Source organism: Serinus canaria, chromosome 2 (assembly GCF_022539315.1).
Source record: "Serinus canaria isolate serCan28SL12 chromosome 2, serCan2020, whole genome shotgun sequence".
NCBI classification, from domain to species: Eukaryota; Metazoa; Chordata; class Aves; order Passeriformes; family Fringillidae; genus Serinus; species Serinus canaria.
Window position 1 is genome coordinate 33,736,743 of NC_066315.1, and position 22,818 is coordinate 33,759,560.

The window sequence follows — 22,818 nt, forward strand, 5'->3', positions numbered from 1 at the left end:
TTTTTCCTAGGAATAGCACTTTCTCCAAAACTAGTTTCTCCTTCCCGACTCAGCCTCAATGGGCTCCTTTGTATTTTTTGTTTGTTTGCTTGTTTGTTTGGTTTTGTGTTCTTGTTTGGTTTTTCTTTCTTTTTTTCCACTTTTCCTCTTTTTTTTTTTTTCTTCTTCTTTTTTGATGGCTATCGGGTGTACAGTATGGAGAACAATCGGTCGCCGGTGCTGAGCCATTGTTTATCAGGATCTTCCTCAGCAACCTTGCTTCGAGGAGAAGAGTCACATAGGCAGCAGCCCTGGCGCTTCATGACTTCCCTCTCCAGTTGGCTTCCCGGGATTGGACCGTTACACATAACCCTAGGAGAACCTCTCTGGGCGAGCCAAATCGCGAGGCTGCAAATGCGTCTGGCTGTTTACTCTTTAGAAAAAAGTATATATCCCGTGCCTTAGCTTGCAAACGATACTCCCGTCTGCTGGCATAATTTGCTTAATAACCGTAGTAGGCTGGGTCTGGTGAGTATTTTCGATTACCAGGAAATATATGGGCTGGTAGCGGGTTTGTTTTCAAGGGGCCAGACAGAGCGAAAATGCTGCGGGGTTCTGACTTGAGAGACTGCACTCGCCTCCGATGCTTGGCTCTTGCCGCCGCCGCCTCCAGTCACCCCCGCCAGGTCGAGGCAAGTCCAGAATTTGGATGCTTTTGGCATAATTTTCCAACCATACTGAGGCGACAGGGAGAGTGATGACAATGGTGGCCACAATCACCAACCCGATGAATCCTATGGTCACAGCCGCCCTAGACAGCCCGGACAGGGCTTGCTTGCCCGCAGAGCCCGGGGTGCACGGCAGGGTGGGGTGCGCCGGGGGCCGGGGGAAGGCGCTTCCGAGCCGCTCTCCGCGTCCTCCAGGAGCCAGAAACCATCGCCAGCGCGATGAGGTGCCGTCTCGCTTTATTTTCGGAGTTGCCAAACAGGGGTCGGCAACCGTCTTCGTAATTATATTAAAAAAAAAAAAAAAAAAAGAAAAAAAATAACGGGGGGGGGGGGGTGGATGGGAGGGGAAACAGAAAACAAGACCCAAAGCACTCAGTGGATCAGTCTGCGTCCAGTCTGCACGAAGTGCATTTTAAAAAATCGGTTTTAAGTTAATGCACCCACAAGATATAGCATATCTGCGAAGGCATTGGAGAGAGGGGGAGGGGAGGGGCCGAGAGGCTTTAAATGGGCTTTTTGGTGGTTGCTTGTTTAAATAAAATATAGAACGAGACTTGTCATTTAATCCCTCAAAAGGGATGCCTTACAAATATCGATGCTGTTGGAAAATGCAAGGGGTTTAATTTTCTTGCTTTTAGTCCAAACAAAGCTCTGGTGGTGTCTGCCCGCGATCAATCTTGGCCGCCAAAAGGTTTGACAGCTACTGGCCCTTAAGAACACATTTAAAGCTTCTTGCTCTTTCCAAGATCAAATGTGGCCGTGAAAAGAGGCAGAGCAAGAAACGCAAGTAAACAAGGAAAAAAGCTGCTTTTAAAATATGCTGGCAGAGGACTGGGCTGCTTGTGGGAAAAGTCCGGTTTTATTTTGCTTCTTGATGCCTACGTTTTCTTTTCTCTGATTTCTTTTTTTTTTTTTTTTTTTTTTTCTTCCCCTCTGGAAAATATTGGGATTAAGAGCAGGATGACAAATAATAAAGAGAGAGGTTTGGACTTTAACCAGGCTTTGTGAGTAAAACCTGTGTGGGTGTCTCTATTCTGCACATTTGTTTCTTGTGGTCAGTCTAATACAAAAACCACCTGGAACAAAACCTTTGCAGAGAGGACGCAAAATTCTTGGGAGAATCAATTACTTCTGCCTCCAGGGTCATCTTTTAATCGGACGAATCTTAAATGCAAAATTACAAATTTATATTTGCAACCTACAGGCTCTGAAGAGAGGATTGAATACGTTTTATGAAAAGAAGGGGGGGAAATCGCCTGTATTTTTCTTTCTTCGGGGTGGGAGGGGAATGAAATGCCAACTTCCTTCTATTTGAACGTTTTCCTAAATGCAATTCGTGGTGCTAAAGGAACCACGCAGTAAGTATCGTGACTGTACCGTTACCTTTTGTTGTATCTAACCTAACTGATCCGAGAGCTGGGGCGGGGGCGGCTGGAATTTTATACGGGCGCTCCTTTGAAACGAGCATTGTCCTGCAATGTTGCAAAAATGCTTCCTTCGCCTACAAAAGTAATAATCAGTCGCTGGTCTGTATTTTGTAATAATCAGATTTCAGTGAAAAATATTAGCCTGCATAGCCTTTCCTTTCACGGTTACATGTCTATATATACAATAAACAGCACGGTATAAATCTGTTTGCTATCCTTTTCTTTGACTGGGCATGCTTTATCTATTTATGCAGAAAAGCTCTATATAGATTCACGGATGCATGACAACGTTTCAGCATCCGGCAAGGATGGTTCTGGGAACAAGGTAAAGCCCAAAGATTAATAATATTTCAGCATGAGACCAATATGGCGACATTTTTTTTCTGCGCTCTAAAAGATACAGATGGTGAACAGCGTGCGTTATTATCTACACAGCATAGGAATATGTCTTTATAAACGTGCAGGGGTATATTTTACCTAGTCTATTAAGGTCCGTTTTGATTTATCTTTCAAGTTCCAATCTAAAAATTACGGACATTTTGCCTGAAAGGAAGAAAAATCGGATTTAAGCACAAGCTTGCGAGTTTCTCCATTCTACCTTGAGCCGACTCGGACTGGGGACCCCTATGGGTGCCCATTTGGGGCCGGGACCGTCGCCCTTCTACAGTACCGTGTGTCCCCCCCCGCCCCCCGACAAACACACACCCCGCACACACATCCACCCCCCCCCCGCGGGAAGAAACGGAACACAACGCTCCCCTCCCCCACACCTTCAGGCTGCCGTAAGAGGAAAGGCGGCTCAGCAAAAATGAAATCAGCCCCAGTAAAATATTTTCTTAAAATGATAATTCGGGGGGAAAAAAATAGGGAAAGAAAAAGGTAAAATCCACTTCTTAAAGGAAAAGGGGAAAACGGCGGGGTTAGCGAGTGGAAGAAGCAGCAGTGCGCGCATCCACCCCCAGCGCATTCGCGGTTCGGCGGAACCCTGCTCCCCGCGCTGCTCCCCCGGCCTGGCGGGGCTCCGCAGCCTTCACCGCCCGGCTCAGCCCAGCGACCAGGAGGCCCCTCCGCCCCTGCACCCACGCGGAGCTTTATCCTGAGCAGCGGTGCCTGTGCTTCCCACGCACGCTCCTACACCCACATCCACACCCCCGGCTGTCCTCCCGGCGCTGCTCCGCGGCCGATTCCCCTCCGGACCCCGCGGGGAGGGGGCGATCCGGGCCCGCCGGGCACCGCGCAGCGGGTGCGGGAGGAGGCGGTGGCCGCGGGCCATGAAACCCTGCTGGAAGAAAGGGGAAAAAAAAAAAAAAAAAGGAAGGGAGAGAGAGAGAGAGAGAAGGGAAAGAAAAATCTCTCTTCCTGCCTATGAAATGCTGAAAAGGCATCGCGGGGCCCTTCGGGTGAGCAGACCCTCGTGTAAGTTTACAGACGAGTTTCCTAGCTCCCCACGTCATGAAGGGCTCTCCATTCCCCTGCGCTGCGAAGAACATGTCCTTAACTCTTTATTATTCAGAATAAAAACTTTATTTTTTTTTTTCCAGAACGTGAGCAGCAAGGAATGTATAACTTTCAAAACAAATCTAGCCTTTTCAGCTTCACACAATTTTTGCCTAGCTGGATGTTACAAGCATAAAGTATTCAAACCGCGATCTTTTTTCCCAGATTTTATTGCATCGTCATCATCATTATTATCACTATTTTTAATAAAAGGAGTTAATAGTTTCCTTTCAAATGATATTTCTAACACGTGCCGATATGCCATCTAATATATGGCCTCCTGAATATTCAGGGTACAGATTTTTTTATATATATATAAATATGAACAAATGGGGATAAATAAAAATTTAAACACTTAGATTATTCAATGTTTGCGAAAAAAAAATATAAATAAATCTGAATGTTCACCAGCATACACACATTGAAAGACTTACACGTATCAATAATTGTCCAGGAAGTCCCTGTCCAAGCGCTTTTGATGTCTTTCTTGCTATTTAAAAGAAGTGCAATAAAAAAAATTGCTTCCCCGTGGGATCAATCATGTACGAACAAATTCACATTTAAGAATTCCTTTTATAGAAAATTTGTTCATATACCCTGTTTTGATAAAAGTGTAGAAGGTAAAGTATAAAGCCTCTGCATACTCCCAAAGTGAGACACAAGGCTACAGTTCAAGAAGATAAATATCCACTAGTGAAACTATAGAGCAATTCAAGCAACAAATATTGCTACGTCACATAAACTAGAAAACGCTTTTACGAAAGGAAACAAAACAAACCAAAACGAACAAAAGAAACGAGAAGGGAAGGGGAGGGCACATGTTGGGGGGAGGAGAGAGAAGGGAAGGGATGAGTACTTTCCAAAACTTGGGGGCTTGCTGTTCCTCTTAGTGACTCCTGTCTCTTACAGATGAGTGAGTTTGGGCGCTTCCTGAATTCTTCCCTGAGAAGGATGGTGAGCAGTAAGGTCTGTGTATGTTGGATGTGGATCACAAGGTCCATGGTGGTGATTGTTGGCCATTGGCCCAGCCCCGCTGTAGTCCATGTTGGCAGAGGGAGGATGAGGGAGATGAGTTAGACCAAAGATGGAAGGCCCAGAATTGGTCATGGTCTCCACATAGTTGCCCCCTACGTAGACGGGGCTTCCCTGTATATGTGGATTCCCATAACCGTTGCCTTGAAGAGGATGAGTATCATATTCAGGTGTCACAGCTGCTGTCCCCGTGTATCTCTTTTGAGGAGGTGGGCAATTATTGAGAGGAGCAGTATACGATGCAGGGATGCCATAGGTATTTTGATGAGGCTTGTTAAATGGTGGAGGCGACTGGGGTTCGTACGGGACACTGTTTACTAAAGAATGCATAGAGTTTAGATATCCCCCAGCAGCTGGAGGGACGGGGCTTCTGCTTGGGGACTGTCCTCCTGAAGAGGTCATCATACCCTTTCCCTTTTGATCCTTTTTATATTTCATTCTGCGGTTTTGAAACCAGATTTTGATCTGTCTTTCTGTGAGATTGAGCAAATTAGCCATTTCTACCCTTCGTGGCCTGCAAAGGTACCTATTGAAGTGGAACTCCTTTTCCAGTTCTACCAGCTGGGCACTTGTGTAAGCTGTACGGGCTCGCTTAGAGGAGGCTTGCCCTGGAGGGCTTTTATCACCAGCACAACTCTCACCTATGTAAATCACACAAAGAACACAATCAGCATGGCAAACCTACACACGGCAACATGAGAAAATGGCCAACAACACCAGCACCTGGAGACTTCAGCTCCCAAAGGCAAGATGGATGCCCATGCGTGCAACGAGTATTCCCCCAAGGCATAAGCTCAGTTGTGCCAGGCTCCAAGCCTCGAAAGAGCGCCTTGACCTCATTAGTGTCACTGTATGACTACACTCGCTTCCCCTAAGAATGACAGCATCCAACATATCTCCAGCTTGGTAAAGAGGAGCAAGGAAGGTTCAGGGAAACACAGTGAGGTTTAGAAGTGCTGAAACTGAACCTGTGGCTCTGCTGACATAGTGGGATCAGAGTCTTCATGAAATAGCTGTTCTCCATATATAGATGTATATTTATACATATATACATCAGCTACAAATGCCTGAAAGCTAGATATCTACAATACAAAAATTTTAACATATAAATATAGAATTATCAGCATAGTGGATTTTTTTTATCATTTCTGGTATACAGCATGAGCATATGGTAGTGATTGGGAAGTATAATATATATAAAGAAGAACATACAGTAGCTAGGCTTGGATATAGGCATAGAGATATATCTAAATCTCGCTGCTTTTTAATTACATAAATACATGATATGGGAGGTTGAAAACAGCAGTGTTACTACAGCTTTAAAAAGCAGACCTGCAAAACATTTGCTAAAGTTTTGAACTCTATTTCCAAGGCACATTCAAGCAAAAAAGAGGAAGAAATCAGAATAACCTGACTTCTGGGCTTTGGAGCTGGCACTGGTGTTATCAGTTTGGGTTTCCTTGAGTAATAAAAGTGTTGATATACACTTCCATCCCTCAAATAATGTTTTATGGGCTGAAGTTTATAGCACTCCTGAATGATTTTTGTTTACAAGGCTTGTAACTTTGCCAATCAGCTTATTAAAATAGGAAGAGGTCCTGACTGTATGCAGGGCATTGATCCTGCCTGCGCATGATTATGAGCTATTTTATTCCTGTTACACTTCAGCGGAGATAGGTCACTGTCTTATTAATCTAACAGCACCATGCCAACAAAGTACTCGGGACAAGCCTCTGGCTTAAGGCCTGGGCTGTTCCACACTGACATGATTTACTGAAGGGGGATTACCTAAGAAATGTGATAGATGCTGGAGGGCACAAGTGGTTCTGCCACTAGAAAGCAAAGCCAGTTCAGAACCCTTCTGCAAGGCTGGGAAAGTTTTGTATGGGGTGTTTTTTGCACCGAGCTCCCCTCAGTGAATAAGCTGAGCGATGGCAAGCCCTTTCCAAAAGTTTCATGGGGTCAACTCAGAGGGTAAAAAAGCCCCCACCCTCCCCTCCCTGAAGTGAAGGTGGGTAAGACAGCCCTCCTCCCCATGGGATGCACAGTCAGCCCAGGAGTACCCAGGGAGAGGGGGAGCATGTTTCATACCTGAACTGGAACTGCTGTTTTTCTGCTTTGTGTTTTGCCGAGATTCTTTCATCCATGGGAATATCTGTTTGGATACGGTGGGTGAGTTAAGAGCTGGGCTCTTGGTAGGGTTGGCTGGGGCAGGGTTGCTGCTGGCATTTTGAGATGGTGAGGTGGAGGTCGGAGGTGGAGGTTGTGACTGCTGGGCTGGAGGCGGCTGCGGTGGAGCCTGTGGGTCAGCGAGGCTGGGGGGCTGGAGGGTCTGGCTGGGGAGGGTCCTCATGCAACTCTCACTGATGTCATTGGCCTTGTGGTGGGACACAGAGCTGCCAGGGGACTGGAGGGAGCACGCGGGGCGGTGGTACTCAGTTTCCACAAGTGATGAAGATGGAGGATATTGCTGCTGACTCGCATTATAAGTGAAACCATTTGCTCCTTGGTAGGGGTAGGCACCATAGATTGCAGAGCTGTCGTAGTAGGTCGCTTTTTGCATTTCGTTGTTTCCCAATATTTATTTCGCAAACTGACAGGGTCTTGACACCCTTGGAGAATAACATTGGCACCCCTCTGTCACGTGGCGCTCTTCCTCCAATGGCCTCTCCGGGCAGACCTGGGGTGTGGGGAGAGCAGAGCAGGGTGAAGAAATGGTACAAATCCATCTTACTTTCAATAGCTAAGTGACATGAAAGCCATAAAAGAAAAAGTGGTCAGCAATATTTAGCAGCATGACTTGGCCTCAGGCGTGGAGCATTTCGATATAAAAGCTGCCTGGATTTACTGGCAGCTACAAATATGTGCTTTGCTGCACCGGGATAGAGGCTTTCTAGGTTTGTTTTTTTATTACTATTTCTTTCTTCTGAAGGAACAGAGCAAGCGGGTTGATCGTTTATCACCAAGAGGCTGTTTTGGTCCCGGTCTCTGAGATAAGGGTTATCGAGGAATAGGTAATGCAAAGGGGCTGGGCTAATACTCCAGTCCAACTCTAAGATCAAACCCCCTCCTTTAACCAGCGTTGTTTTATTTTTAGCCTTTCTCTCCTGGTTACGGCTCTTCATACAACTTTAAAGAAATATATGAGATGGTTCCTGTCTACGTGTGGCAGGGGGCAGGAGCAGGGTGGAAAGGTTTCCTAGGCAGGCATATTTAAACACCCCGACCCCAAGTGATGGATTTTGGCTTGTCTATGAAATGTTCGATAGGAAAATAAACCAAGCCAGCACCTTCTCCCCTCTGTGCCCGCACACCACCCCGAGCCGCCCAGGTCACGCACCCTGGCAGCAGTGGTTTCTGCCCGGGCGAGCCCCGCCCGCTGCCCGCAGCGGCTCCCTCTCGGTCCTGGAGCGCGGCTTGGGCCGTTCCACGGAGCCCCCGAGCCTGCCTCCCACTCGCGAGTGGGTCCGGCCTCAACTGCGCCCGGCGCCGCTCAAAGCCCCTCCAGAGAGGCCAGCAGGGGCGGTCGTTGGTTTGTTTTTTTCAGCAGTTATTTTCGAGACACTAACTTTTCGTGGAATCAGCCAGATCCTACCTGTTAAAACATGATGGATTGGAGGAAAAAAACACACCAGAAACCTGAAAAACCAGCGTTCATCTCCATGACCACGGCTTGAACTTTCCTTCCAACTTAGCGATAATAGGTTCTGTCTTGGAAACTGCTATGTAATTTGATGTATGAGGGTCACTTGGCCGGGGAGAGGGTGGACACAAACTCAGAGAATGCTTCTCCTGCCCGGGCGAATCCCTTCCCCCCCACCCTTCTTCTTTTTTTTTTTTTTTTCTTTGGTCACCCATCCTCCTTTCTTTCTGGGATCCCCCCCGTCCAAATTAAAGGCTACTCGTCACCTGCCTGAAAATAACCAATTAAAGAATCGCCCCTATTAATGTGAGAGGAGATCTGTGCATAACCTCCGATCTAGGAGGTGTTTCCACATGCACTCACATTGTTCTCAGAAACTGAAGTGTGTTTCTCACCATCCTCCTAACCCCTTGCTGGCAAATAACCACGTCTTTTCAGATCAGAAGGGCCTCTTTCCTTTTACCACTTTCCCTGTACTTAAGCAGCTGGGTATTCTCCCCGAAAAACATCTAACGAGGACAAATGCTTAGGGGCGAAAAGCCTTACACAACACAAGCACCAAACGAGCTCATTCTACGCCTTTCAAGTTATACAAGTTCTTAGAAAACAGTATTCCCTTTGTCAGATCGTAGCAAAATGAAGGTAACACACCTACAGCAGGGCGGTTACCCTGTTATTGCACTAATCAAGCTCTTTGGATGCTATTAAACTAATAAGCCAATGGAGATCTGAGGCACATACACAATTTCCAGCTCCTCGCCTCTCCTTGCCTGTGCTATCGAGGCCTGGTGTGATTTTTCTCAATTCGTTTGAAAGAGAGACTATAGACACCACTACCAGAGGAGAAGGAGGAAACAATCAGCCAGCGGTGATTTCACAAAGGCACCCGCCTTTCATGACCGCGACACCAAATATTTCACCTTCCTTCGGCCGCTGCGAAGTTTTGTGGCGCTGGCAGGACGGGCAGCGCGGAGCGAGGATGCAGGGTGCTCTGCTCCCGTAGCTGCCGGCCCGCAGACAATAGGCAACTTTACTTGGAAGGCAAAATATTATTGGAGCTTCGGCCGTCTGCCAGCGAGTAAAAAAAAAAAAAAAAAAAAAAATCAGATCCCGAGTTTGGGTTCGCCAAGTTAATCACTTCCTACAAAGTTATAGAGAAGCGGGGGTAACCTGAGGAGCGCCCGGTCATTCCGGGAGAAAGTGGGAATAGCGGGATTAAGAGCGACAACGATCCCGACAGCGTCCTAACGGGAAAGGGGAGAAGAGGTGGATTTACCACCCCAGCCGGTGCCTGGGATGGGAAGAGCTCTCCTCTCCCCTTCCAAGACAAAAAGGCAGGTCTTACAAACACAAATGTGCCCCCAATCTTTCCAATGCCAGTTTTATCGGCTCCGTCTCGGTCCGTGCAATACACGGCTCTGCACTTTACCAACTTCTCTCCCCCCACCCAGACAGCCCAGAAACAGCAGATGAAAATTGCTAGGGGAGGCAAGTCCGCTTCTTTTCCCCCACTCCCCACTTCAGCTCTCTCCTACCCTGTCCTTCCCTGCGCTTCCCCCCTTCCCAAGCACACCAGACCTTTACCCTGTAACTCCCAACCGAGCCCCAAACTCTGACTCTGGGACGAAAAACCAGGCAGCCCCCCTGAAAGATTTCCTGAAAGATAAAGACAAAGTTGAGGGAAGGTGGGGGGTGGGGGGAAGAGAGGAGAGAGAGCTGCCTGAACACGAAGTGTAAGGGTATCAGTCACTGCCTGGAAGGAAGCCCCAGCTTGTGAACTCTTCTTGAACCGACATTTAAGTCTACGGTCATAAATCACTGGGACATAAACTCCGCCATTCACGACTGATAGCAGCGTATTTGTGGCCTGCTTACCTTAACTTCTGACGACTGAGGCGGAAGCCAGCATACTCTCTCTCTCTCCCTCTCTCTCTCTCTCTCCCTCTCTCTTTTTTTTTTTTTTTTTTTTTTTTTGGAGGCGACACAACCCAGAGAGCGGGGGCTGTCTGCCCCAACTCGATCCCTGTGGCTACGGGGTGGGCACCGGCTCAGCTCATCTGCAGCCGGCACCCCCCGGCCGAGAGGGGCGAGTCCTGCCCCGCACGGGATGGGGTCGATTGCTCCGCACACCCGCCTACCCCGCTCCCCTGACGCTTCAAGCTGCGCACCCTACCCCGAGCCGGTCCTCGGCGTACCGTGCTCCCCCTGTGCGGGGCACGGAGGACGGGGATGTTTCCCAGGGCTGCTCTGGGAAGGAGAAAGAGGGAAGGAGGGGGGGGGGAGTGGGGGGGGGGGGGGGAGTTGGAGCGGAGAAAATAGGAAAATATTAAAAAAAAAAAAGAAAAAAAAGGAAGGAAGAAAGAAAGGCGGCCGCCTGGGGAAGCGCGGGGCAGGGTGGGGGCTGGGGAGAGAGCCCAGGAGCATGGCAGTGAAGGAGTGCGGCCCCCCCGCACCCGGGCGTCACCGAAGTCCAGGAAAATTATGCTAATGAAGACAAACGGCGCTCACAAAGGGTCGCTCTCACCCGCCTCCAGGGTGCTGCTGTGGGGGTTTGAGTTTGTCCCTCTTACCGGTGGGCTTCGGGGGCAGCTGCAGAATAGCCCCTGTGTCGCTCCCCACGGCCGGGAGCCCCGCACAACCCCGGCTGAGTCCCGGGGAGGGGAGCAAAGCCCTGAGAGCTGGGGCTGGGTCCGGAGAGCCAACCGAAGCCCACCAGGATCCCCGCTCTGGGCAATGCTTTCAGAGCCACGCTGGAAATCATTAGAGTTACTAATTATTAACTCATGCATGCGTGAGCGCACACACACACACAGATGTACACACAGACACCCCCCCTGCCCCCCTCAAATACCCCCAGCGCCCGGGACGGGCACAGAGGCGCTCACGCACGCACATGTGCTGCACAGACGGGTCGGGGTGCCCGCAGCGCCCCGTGGGGACGCGTGGGAGGGAGCCTCGCGTGGACGCGGGCCCGGAGCCTCACGGCTCGCCTTCGCCTTCTTTCCGTGGCACAGCTGAGGAAGGCGCTGGCCTCTTTCCTCAGTGCCACGGGCTTTGGGGGCGGTGGTGTCCCCCCAGTTTCCTGCACCAGAAACAAGGCAGCGACCGTGCGAACGAGAACTTAAACAAAGTTGCGGATCCTGCCCGTCTGGCAGGCTGGTAACGGGGCTCTGGGCTCCGAGCATTAAGGGGAGCCTGCGAATAAAATCTAGGTGTAAACTTGACGTTACTTCGTTAATTAAGGCATTATAAATATAACTAGTCCGTTTAAAACACGAGGGAACCCAGCGTCATCTTTAAACACAAACAAAGCGAAGGGGAAGCGAGAAATAAAAAGCACTATAAGGCTGGGGTGGCCTCTTACGCATACCAATGGTTTTTGTCATTTATGGCTATGCAAGATTTATGACTTCGTGCACCAAAGCTGTAAACAGAGCACTAAAACAGAAAACACTTGCTCCTTATGGCATAAGTGAGAAGGCACCACATGAAAGGGGAAGCGGCCAGCGTAGGAGGAGAGAAGAGGCAAAAATCCTTCGTATGCGTTTTGCTTCAAACAATCCTGTGAATGTTGCTTGGGAAGGAAAAAAAAAAGTCTTTTTAGTCAATAATCAACCCCACACTTTCTTCTGAAACTGCTGATCTGCCATTCGCCCACTTGCCCGGCCAAATACTGAGAGAGGCAGCGCTGCGCCCCGACGGAGCCCCCCGGACTGGCGAGGAGGATTTGGACAGGGAGAGAAAAGATGGGGACTGCTGAAACCTGCGGACACCGGGGAGCCTACCGGTTTGGGGGGCCCCGCCGAAAGCCGGGCGAGTTTTTCCTCAGAGTGCGTTTCAACTTGGGAGCCATCTCCAGCGGGATTTTCTGACTAAATGTCTGTATTTAAGAACGGGGAACGGGAAGCGGGGGGGGAGTTTTTTAAAAATGAAAGGATATGTAAGGACTGTAATCGTGAGAACCAAAGTGGTTCATAGGAATATGGAAGCGTTTCTTCCATTGATCTTACTGCCTGCAAAGAGTATTTTGTGAGATTTCTCCAATTAGTCCCATTTCCCCACGCCCCCTCCCTCTCCCTAAAGAGGTAATTTTAAACATGAGAAGATGATTATTTTTTTTTATGTCTCCTATGATGTCGGGATAAGTGTCCCAACGCACAGATCCCCGCTGCTTTTATCTGTCTTTCCCTCCCAGAGGCCGAATATTTTCTTTCTGCTCCATTCCATGGAGAGAGATAGGGCTCAGCTCGGGGGGGGGACGGGCAGTGTTTGGGGCTGATTTCTGAGTCAGAAATGACCTGCCTTTTCTCCCCGAAGAGTCCCACTCCGTGGCACTCCCTCCCCTCCTTTCCCCCCCCCCTCCCCCGAATTACTATTTTCCGAATAAAATAATGCCTGTAAAGCGCCTTGTCCTTGGATGCCCCGAAATGGAAGCAGGCAGCACCATAATTCAGGGCTGCTTCTGGGGGATCTCTTAGAGATGAAAAAGCAAGGCAGGGAGTTGAGGGAGAAGGGGACAGTCCTGGAAGTGGTGCTTGTCCAAGTCGTTAGAGAGTTAGAACGGGATATCAGCTGAATTAGAGAACGACTGGACAATCGAAGCAAGCCGTGGTCAATCTAAATTGTTGTTTATATTTTCTAACACTAGAGAGGCAACGCACTCTTTGCTATTTGCTCAACAGACTGAAGTTATTTACACAACTAGCCGAAATCCCCCTTTCCTCCAGAGCTCTTCTTGCTTTCTTTTACTCTAGAGCAGGACTGTATTATTTATGAGTGTTTTAACTGAGTCAATATGCATCCAAACTGGGTCATAAATCAGAGGAAAGACTGCCAAGTAATTTAGCTGCAATTAAAGCTTGGATTTTATTTTTGAGGCACATTTTGGCCCATTTCAAAATACGGCAACGCCAATGTTGGCTTTTAGACACACAGATGGGAGAAAAAGAGCTCTCCTTCTCTTTCTGAAGAGGGAGAAGTGTTGCAGTGTGGCGAGAAGGGAAAATAAAATTTATTTGGGTCAGTTCTGCTTCGAGAGCCGCTTTAAAGAGCAGGGAAACGTGAGACCATCCCAAACATCACCCTGAAGGTCCCTGCAGAATGGCCGCGAATAGCTCCGAAATTACCCTTTTTTGGTGCTCTCAGCGAAGTTTTTATCATCGTTCACTTTTCTCCCTCTCTCCCTCTTTTTCTGACCCCTTAGAAGAAGAGCAATTACAAACAGCACATAACTGGACACAAAATGGCTCAACAGGAATAAGCGAGAGGCATGGAACGAACTGGAGGAAAGAGAGTTCCAGGGCTCCAACCTTTCCCAAAGCCGGGGCAGACCGGGGAAATAGGGTTTCATTTAGCAATTTACCCTCTTTGGATAGCCAAGTAATTTTTCATTTTTGTCGTTTAAAGAGCACTTATATCTATGCATTCACATTGATAAGTATACACAAATACTTACACATTTATATATAGGGATATATCTATATTTATGTATGCGACGGCATGGATATTAATTTAGAGCTAGTATCTGTTCTCCTAGAAGATACTTTCCACTTCTCTCCTTTTAATTCTCTCTTTCCAGATCCCCATGCAGAGAGGCAGAATAAACCTCCACATTTTCAAGGCTGATTTATTGTTAGAAGCCGTGGCTGGCTCTTGGTTCAGCTCCTTCTCACCGCGGAGAAATAAAGAGGAGCGCCTTGGCTCATTTGGGAAGGGGAAGCTTTGCCATAGAGCTGAGCACTCATGCAGCGCTCCTCGCACAATAAACAAAGTACCACTAAAGCATCATAAATAAAATGGCAGCACGATCACACAGTCATCGATTTACGGAGCGGCAGCGGCCGAACAAACACCCATAAAACAACAACCGCCGCCGCACACTCGAGCACGACCCCGACAGAGGAGCATCACACACCCCCCACATCGCTTTCTCCTACTTGCCCAAATACATAAATAAATAAACACGCAAACACACAAATAAAATAATAGAATAAAATTAAGGGGGGAAATATTCAAACACGACAATAAAAGAGGCTTCCTATCTCCAGCCGGTCATAAATAATGGTAAAATGGCAATCGAGGGGCTGTAGCAGAGGCAGCTGGCCATCAGCAGCAGTGTGGGATCTCTATGGAGAAAAATAAATAAAGAAGCAAACTCTGCCTGCTCTGCTCGCTGCAAGGGTAGAGTTGAATATTTACCACAGCAAATTGAAACAAAGGGGGAAGCAGCCTGGCTCCGGGTGCACACACACCCGCACGCACACACACGCACTCACTCCAGCCTCTGCTACTGACCTTTGCCTCGAACAGCAATAACTCACCACATAAATGAACAATCAACGGAAATACCTTAAAATAAAATCCATCCTTTCTAACGAAGCATTTCGTCCTCTCGGCTCGACAATAACCTTTCCATAAGGAACGAAAGCTGTCAGCGAAATGGCCAGCTCTTGTGGGGACGGTGATGGGGGCAGGAGGAAAAAAAAAAATAATAGAAAGCAGTGCTTGCTCTGAACAGAAACTGGAAAAGCGTAATCGCAGACGGAGCCAGACCGGGTCTCCACTCCAAATGCCACAATAATGCGCTGTATTATGTGCTCACGTGGTCATACGTCAACTTAAATCCTTTTATTTGAAATAGGGAATCATTGAAGGAACAGGGTTTCTTAGCGCGAGCCTTCGCTTTTTAAAGCCTTAACCCAATATGTTAAAGAAGAGTTTAAAGGGAGGAGAAAAAAAATCTAAGAGATGCAGATGACTATGGGGGAAGATTGGTCTGATTCTCTTTCCTCCCACACCAATATTTCTTTACACAAAACCCATTGGAAGGTAAGAGGAATTCTTCTAACGCTGCACTTTGATACTTAGCCTAATTAACCGGCGTTGGCTCCCGAGGCCCGGCACTCTGCTCTGCGTCGCATGTCCTCTGCAAGCCCCGAAGAAAGCCCAAATCTTAATGCTATTATTTCCAGCCCCCTTCTAAACGGGACGATTACCAGCCTTCCCCCCACCCCCAGCTCCCTCAACCCTGCCATTGTACAGGGCTTGCTGAACTCCCACACGCTACATCAGGGCTCCTGTAGAAACTAAAAAGACCTATAATTACCTGACAAAGGCAAAAAAGAGTCTCTTCTAAGAGGCTAGTTGATTTTTGTCCTCGTAACACACTATGAAGAATACACCTTCCTTCACTGGCGTGCCTCTGAATTTTGCAAAATCTTTTGGGACCTTGCTGTTAAACCTGTGCTTACGCATTTCCTATACAGCTAGTTTGAGTGATGCACAAAATTATAGGTTTCTAGCGTTGGAAAAGGGGAAAAAAAAAAATTGGGGAGTGGGAGTTCTTTGCCTAAGGGGAAAAATTAAGGAAAAAAGAAAAAAAAAAAACCTAAGTTGTATGTGGCCCCTGAGTCAGGCAGCTTCGCCTGTGTGTGAACCCATCACATCTTCCCTGTAAGATTGTTTAACTTGTGCTATTGACACAATAAGCTAAACAAACAAAAGAAACCCTCCACTCACACAACTTTTCTGGAAGGAGTCAAAGTAAATCAGATAGTTCATGCTTTTACCGTGCTCCTGGTTCAGTTCCGTGGCTCCAGCATTGTGCATCATCACGTATACACCCTCGCCCAAATCCTTCCACCATCTCCCATGAGCTCAAAGAAGCTAACTAGATGTCCCCTCTTACTGTTTCACCTACACTTCATTGAACAGAATGGAAGGAGAATTCTTTTCAAAGATGACTTTTAGTGTTAGTGTAAGGTTTGTTAGTGACAAGCCTTGTTATACTCTCTCCTGAATTGTAGAAGTGGGCCACTGGAATGTAAACCCATTGGTAACAGTGTACAGTAGTGGCATTGCAACTAAGTCAGCGTGACGTTACAGCAGGAGAAAACTTTGCAATTTTTCACATGGAAGTGACTAAGATAGTACCAGGGTACACATATATTATCCCTCACTAGGAACTGGAATAAAAACTAAAAATGTCCCAAAAAAGAGGGGGCATTAGGCACACTCGACATGCCCGAGTCTGTAACTATCAGCTTGCCTGGTAACTCCACAGCTCACTAGTTATTGTAAACCAAGGCCGATATTTGCTTGAGGTGGATTCAGGGCTCTTTTAAATTTGGTGCGTTTGCATCCCATAGAGGAAACACACAGAGAAGTTCTTCTGCAACAATGAAACTGAAATTAATGGGGAATGGAGCAGATGTTGAAAAAAGCGAAGCAAGTCTTTCTTGGGGCTGTTGTAAAAAGTTATCGACTGCTTTGCGTCAAAAGCAGAAAGATGGCTTTAGAAGTTACAGTCTTGAGCAAATAGAAACTACAAAAGCAATAAATCACAATCATAAGTCATCTGAAATGCCTTAACGCTAGCTGTGGCTATTGGCTTCAAAACCTTGTGTCTGTGAACATCTTTATTGGTATTAATGGCCAAGTTAATCCTAAAACTACTGTTTAACAATTAACTTGGTGTATATAGTGGGGAAACTAATTAATTCTTAAGAAAAGTAACTTCTTGACGTGTGAATACCTTTCACAGAGTGTGCTTTGGGAAGGCAGAAGGGGGAGTCTGCCTAACTTTGTGCTGTCCTGAATTGCAGCTGAAAATTATTCTCTTCCGCCGTATTTGGAGAAAGTTTTCTTTGCTCTAGTAGCGTGATTACGAGGTTTCAGATGCAAATTCAAATGATGCTGCAAGTCGCAGGCGCTAGACTTCCCTCGCCACCCCATTTCTTGCTTTGTTCCTGTTCCTGGACACTCAACGTTGTTTACCTTGATGATTTGGAGACCCAAAAGAGTGTTTCTAGTAGAAAAATGTGGAGTTTATCAGTAGGTGTACTACTGATTTTTCTGTGCTTTATACACATGCCTTGGAGCTGAGTTTGAATTCCAGCCTCAGTAACAACAAACAGATCTGAGTTCATAACGTGCCTTCATTAAGGGAGAGCCTTTGTGCCCGTTCTGGAGTTAATAGCCAATCTTAGCATTAATGCTATTTGAAGTTACCTCCAATATAACTGGAGTTAGAATTTTTACTCTGCTTCAAGTTTACTTTTATGCCAGTCGGTAAGAGGTGTGCCTATCACTCCCATGTGGAGATGAAATGGGAATCACCCGTACGATTTAAGTACTTATTTCCTCGCTACCTCGAAAGATTTGCAATCTGCTGGGGTGCAGAGCTGTTTACCTACATCCGTGCGCCTGATAAAGTTGGTCTTTGATCATTCCCAAGTAGATAAAAAGAGCAGCGTTATCGACTGTGCCCTTGTGAGAGAAGTTCTGCTCAGAGTCAGCTGAGTCTGCCGGTGTTGGGTCCGTTAAGGAATCCCAAATATCTCTGCCCGCAATGCTGTGGGTACATGCCACCGGAGGAAGGTTCCTTCGCACCGTGTTTTCGCTTTCAATTTCCGAACGCAAGCGTGAATGGACATTTGCAGCGCCTTTTTGTAGTTAAGATTTAAGCAGCTCATTAAGCCAACACAAAGAGCCCTTGTAGTCCTGTAATTTATGGCCGCTTTTAAAAGGTAGTAAAATACACTAATTGTACATCAACATCCAAAAAGGAGCAGGTAAATCTAGCAGGAATTTGAGCTAATTCTATGTAATCCTTCCCTCTCGACGGCCGGCATAAAAAAAATTTGTCACTACGGAAAGCATTTCTTTTCTCCTGCCAGAGGACCAAACACATCAAGGACTTCAGCAACTCCGAACCACCAGACACCGACCTCCACACAGTGCAAAGCAGGCCAGGACGGACAAATACCCGAAACTTATTCGCGAACCATTCTGTCGTATGCACGCAGACAAAATCAGGTTTTCTAACATTCCCACATGCACTTCTCGTTTCCAGGACTGGCTGCGGAACTCCTCGAGGAGGAGGCGAACAGACAAGCCGCGATAAGCAGCCATTCAATACCGAACTGGCTCCAACCCTCTCTCCCTCGCCCGGTGCCTTTGATTTCGGAAGGAGCTAAGAACGGACAAAGAAATTCTCTAACTCTTTCGCTCTTCAGATGACTTTGCATCCTTCCTGTCCCCAATGCCTTTATAAGGATGGCGATCACTCAGGTCCCGTACGCTTCTTTGTCTGCCCAGACACGCGCATTCACCACCCACGGAAGATGAATAGAGCCAATCCAGGAAAAAAAATCCATCTAGGTTAAATATTTATCGCAACAACAACAAAATATCATTCCAGCAGTCTTGTTCTTCATGCAGGTACCAGGCAAATCGCATTCTTACAGCCGCCACCGGCGCAAAAGCAGCGGCCGCTGCCCGGCTCTTACCTCCTCCAGCTGCGCAGGGTTGGGCAGAGGCGCTCCCAAATTCTTCCACCGCCCCGGCCGAGCGGCTTCGTTTCGGGGCTCCCTGTAAACAAGCAACAAACAGTGCCTTACCGGGGAGTGCAGGGGGAGGTATTTTGCTCCTTCATTGGCAATACATGGTTTGCCGGGTGCGCTGGGAGAGCCCGGAGAGGGGCGGGCGGGGATGGAGCGGGCTCGGGCTCCCGCGAGGAGCGTGGATTCCCACCCGGGTGAAGAGCACGGGGAGCTGAGAAATAAAAGCGTGCGGTTGTTTTGGTTGGGTTTTTTTCCTTATTTTTTTTTTTTCCCTGTAGACAGCTATGCCTTCTGTCTCCAAGTGTTTGGAAATATTGTCATTCCTAACTCTTGTTACATGAATGTCTGCTTTATTTTCCTCTGGGAAACCTTTGTTTAGGATCATTTAATCAAGAACAGACATTAAACACAAGTCGTGGTGTTCATCTCTGCTGAATAAAACTCGGAAAGGATTCCAGTTTAAATGCGGGGCGTATTGTGGTTGGGCTTTTATTCAAACGGTTAGCCGGGGCCCAATCCTGCCACCACAAGCTCACTAAGAGACTAACAATTGACCTCAGCGAAGCGGGATCGGGCCCAAATGGTTAAAAAAAAAAAAAAATCCACCAACACAACACACACCAAAAAAAAAAAAAAAAAAAGGCAACGAAAAAGCCGACATCCATGAAAACCATTGACGAAGGGGGAAAAACTGGGCTCCTTCTTTTCCCCTAAAATAAACAGTATTGCTGGTCCAAAAAGACAATAGTCAGGTTATTTGCATGCCACTTACTGAATCACTTTTACATATGAATTAATATTTTACATCTTTATTCAGTTTTGCTAAAAAACCCATCTAACGCATCTTACAATCGTCAGTAAATGTAAATGCTAATAATTAAATAACACCGTTCTTGCGGAAGGGTGTTATCTGAGCCCTGGAAATATTAAGTCTGTCTTGGGACAACTTTTCTAGCAGATACTTTGCTTTGGTAATTTAGTAGTTCCATAATTAGGCTAATAATTTTAAATTTGGTGTTGAACTCCAGTCTACATAAAATCATGCAATAATAGCCTACTAAACTGTTTATTGCTGTCTCATAAATTTGTGAGCGCTGACTGTTAAAATCTACTGGCAAACACAAAAGAAAATGGAAAGTTCAAACTGCAATCACAGAGCCCGGGCGCTGCTTCCTGGGTTTATCCTTAGCTCTACCTTTCCTTCCACTCGGCTTCAGCATAGGGGGAACCCCCCCGGCATTTTAGCCTCAAAGTCGTACCTTAGCCGTTTTGATCCCTAATCAATAATCATGTTACAAACAGCAATAATCATCGATCAAGCGTGTCGTGACTGGGTTGTCCCACTCGTGTTAAATATGGAGCGTGTATCTGAAAATGGTGCCAGCAACTTTCTGTTATTTATTTTGGAGCTATTAAGTCACGCTACCATATTTTACACTGCCACGGTCTTTTAAAGTATGCTGTTTCTTGAAAGAGTTGCTAAGTAGCAATAAAGCACGTTACAAAAACTATGATTTTTTTTTTTTTTAATTTGTTGTTATCCCAAGCTCTAATATTCATTGCGGCACTCAAAGTTCGTACATAAATCGTTCAGACTAATGAGTCATAGAGAAATTCGCCCATGACTTTTCCTTTGCAATGCTCACTGCCTTTCCATTGCTTTTTTGGCCATGTATTAAGAGACGGTGATTTATTAACGCCAGGAAAATTGAACAAAGCAGGTCCTCCTGCACTGTGGCACCCAGCCTTCCACAGTGTGAATTAGAACATTATCAAGTGTGTTTGCCTCCGTAACACTTAATCACCAAAAGCCATAATGTGACCACAAGGCAGCTAAAACAAAGATTTAACATTTCTAAATATTAAACTTGTTAAGCAAATGCTCAGCAGACAAAGCAAGCACAAACAATTAAAGTCATCAAGCTAGAAATACACACTACCTACTTACCAACACAGACCCTATTGCTTGCTTAAGAAGTTTAGAATCTTTCAAGATAAATCAGGTAGGGGTTTTTTAAAGGGAAAAAAAAAAAAAAAGGAAAGAAAGAAAGAAAAACAAACTCCAGTAACAAGGAGTTGAGTTTCACTTCTGAGAGAATCAGTCCTAGTGAGGACTGACGGCCACAGATCCATTCCTGACTATCTGCATTAATTATTTAATGAGTCACGTGACCCTAAAGATTAAAATTTCAATATCTCCCCCAGAACAGACGCAACACCTTTATCTGCGAGCGCAGGGATGCTCGTACTTGGGTCCCCTAATCTCCACTGCCTTTGACAGCTCCTCAGTTTCCCGGGAGAGCTCTGGGGCATTATTAACAAGGGTTTGTCCCGTTCTGCACAGCCAGCCGGGGCAGCTTTACACCACCCACCCCAACACTCCAAATGAATCAGTTGAACCCAAATCGTCATTGTCTGCAGCGGGGAGGGGGCTCTGCGCTGCTGGCAGGGGGACGGGAGAGCATCAGGGCGGCATTGCACGGGCCGTCTTCCATGGGTGAGTGCTGCCTGTCCGCGGGCCCGGGCGGAGCCAGCAGGGCTGCCCGGGGCCGGAGGGAGGCGGCCGCGGAGCTTCCCCTGCCCACGCGGGGAGCCCCGACCCCTCCGGCACCCGCGTGGGCCGGGCCTGGGCGCCCGCGCAGGAGGGGACAGCCCTGGAGCGACACCCCGGGGTCCCACCCCGCCGCGGCCCGGCCAGGCCCTGAGGCTGCGGGCACGGGCAGAGCCTCCGCCTCCTCGGGGACGTGACGTGCGGGTCCCGCGGCCGCGCCGCCCGCCCGGCTCGGGCGGAGGTGCGGGAACGGCGGGAGAGCCCGCGCTGCCCGAACGCGGCCCCGACCCGAGCGGGGGGGCCCGGAGAGCTGGAGTTTCACTGCAAGCCTGTCAGGATCTCCGCCTGTGTGAGGGCTCTCCCCACCCCTTCCTCGTTTACAAACACAGGACAAGAAGACCTGGGACTGCAAGCATCCTGGGGGAAAAAAAATTAAAAAAAAAAGAAAAGAAAAGAAAAAAAAAAGAAAAAAAGAAAATAAAAGGAAAAAAATCAAGAAAAAAATCCTAGCATTGCGTAATCCCCCCGTGCAGGATGGCCCTGGTTATTAAATACCACAAGGCGCTTGTCACAGTTCAGCTCCTCCTGTAATGAAACACCAGGTATAGCAAGAGCTTGCAGGAGAAACGAGGATGGGGATCTCGGAAGAGGAGTATTTTTCTTGGTGGAGGGGAGGTGGGTGCCGGGGTTAACCGAGTGGCGTTCCCTGCTGACAGCAAATTGACTCCGAGGTGATTTGGTCTTTCTTTGAAATATTGACACACTTCCACTTCCAGCGTTTTGAGCTGTGCTCGCCTTTGTGGCTGGAGCAGATAAATCCGTGTGTGAGAGACACCGGGAGAGCGAGAGAGAGGGAGGGGGGGAGAGACATTTAGGTCCAAGTGCCGGATTAAAAAGAATACTGTCTTTAAAGGTCAAGGGTTTGAAGGGTCAGTCTGCTCCTCTAAAAAAAACAATTAATGGGATAGAAAATTTGTCCTCTCGGTGAACTCCTGGTTGCCTTAGCAAAGGGAGCACAATGCGAGAATTTAAACAGGACGATGTAATTTTTGAGGTTATTGTAAAGACGGGAGGTATTGGACGGGGAGCAGAGGGCTCCCAGCCCGGGAGCAGCATTCTGCTCTCAGCACAGGCAGAAGGGGAAGAGAAGGAAGGAGAATTTACCTTAAACGATGATAATCGGCCATGGGGTATTTTGCAGTCCGCAGTTCAATCTCCAGCAAGAGAATGTACATTTTTTTAGGAGACAGCCAAGATGCTGTGTCTTTACACATGACCACTTTTTTTTTTCCCCAGGAAAATCCTTTGCGTCTTCACAGACTTTTCCAAGAGAATGCCTTTCAGAACCGCTGTTGAATTACAAAGAAGTATTTATTGTAGGAGGTGATTAATGATTCTCGCTAAAATTGCTATTTGCAGCGTGATTTCATTTCTCTTTACAATGAGAGCAAACCAGGTTTATACGCAGAGGCTGCACACTAAAGAAATCCTGCACTGCCAGTTAATACTTTTCAGCTGGAATTTTGCTCAGTTGTGCTAATTTTGGCTCTAAACACATTAAGGGATTCTCAAGCAAAAAACCAAATGAAGAGTTACACATTTGTGGACAGCAGGTACC

The 22,818-nt window shown here is 47.4% G+C and overlaps 1 protein-coding gene across 10 annotated transcripts; it reads right to left on the minus strand.

Annotated features, from left to right (window-relative positions):
- Positions 1-34: 34 nt before the first annotated feature.
- HOXA3 (homeobox A3) lies at positions 35-22,431 on the minus strand. Of its 10 annotated transcripts, none has more exons than XM_030228258.2 (4): positions 22,365-22,431; positions 18,596-18,677; positions 6,755-7,343; positions 35-5,304 (listed from the first exon to the last, which is right to left on the minus strand). In XM_030228258.2, the coding sequence occupies exons 3-4, from the start codon at positions 7,224-7,226 to the stop codon at positions 4,535-4,537; spliced, it is 1,242 nt and encodes a 413-aa protein (XP_030084118.1). In that variant the 5' UTR covers positions 7,227-7,343; positions 18,596-18,677; positions 22,365-22,431; the 3' UTR covers positions 35-4,534. The 10 variants fall into 10 exon arrangements, with proteins under 10 accessions (XP_030084118.1, XP_018765082.1, XP_050826370.1 ...); XM_018909537.3 differs by lacking the exon at positions 22,365-22,431 and adding an exon at positions 20,598-20,789; XM_050970413.1 differs by lacking the exon at positions 22,365-22,431 and adding an exon at positions 19,051-19,067.
- Positions 22,432-22,818: the final 387 nt, after the last annotated feature.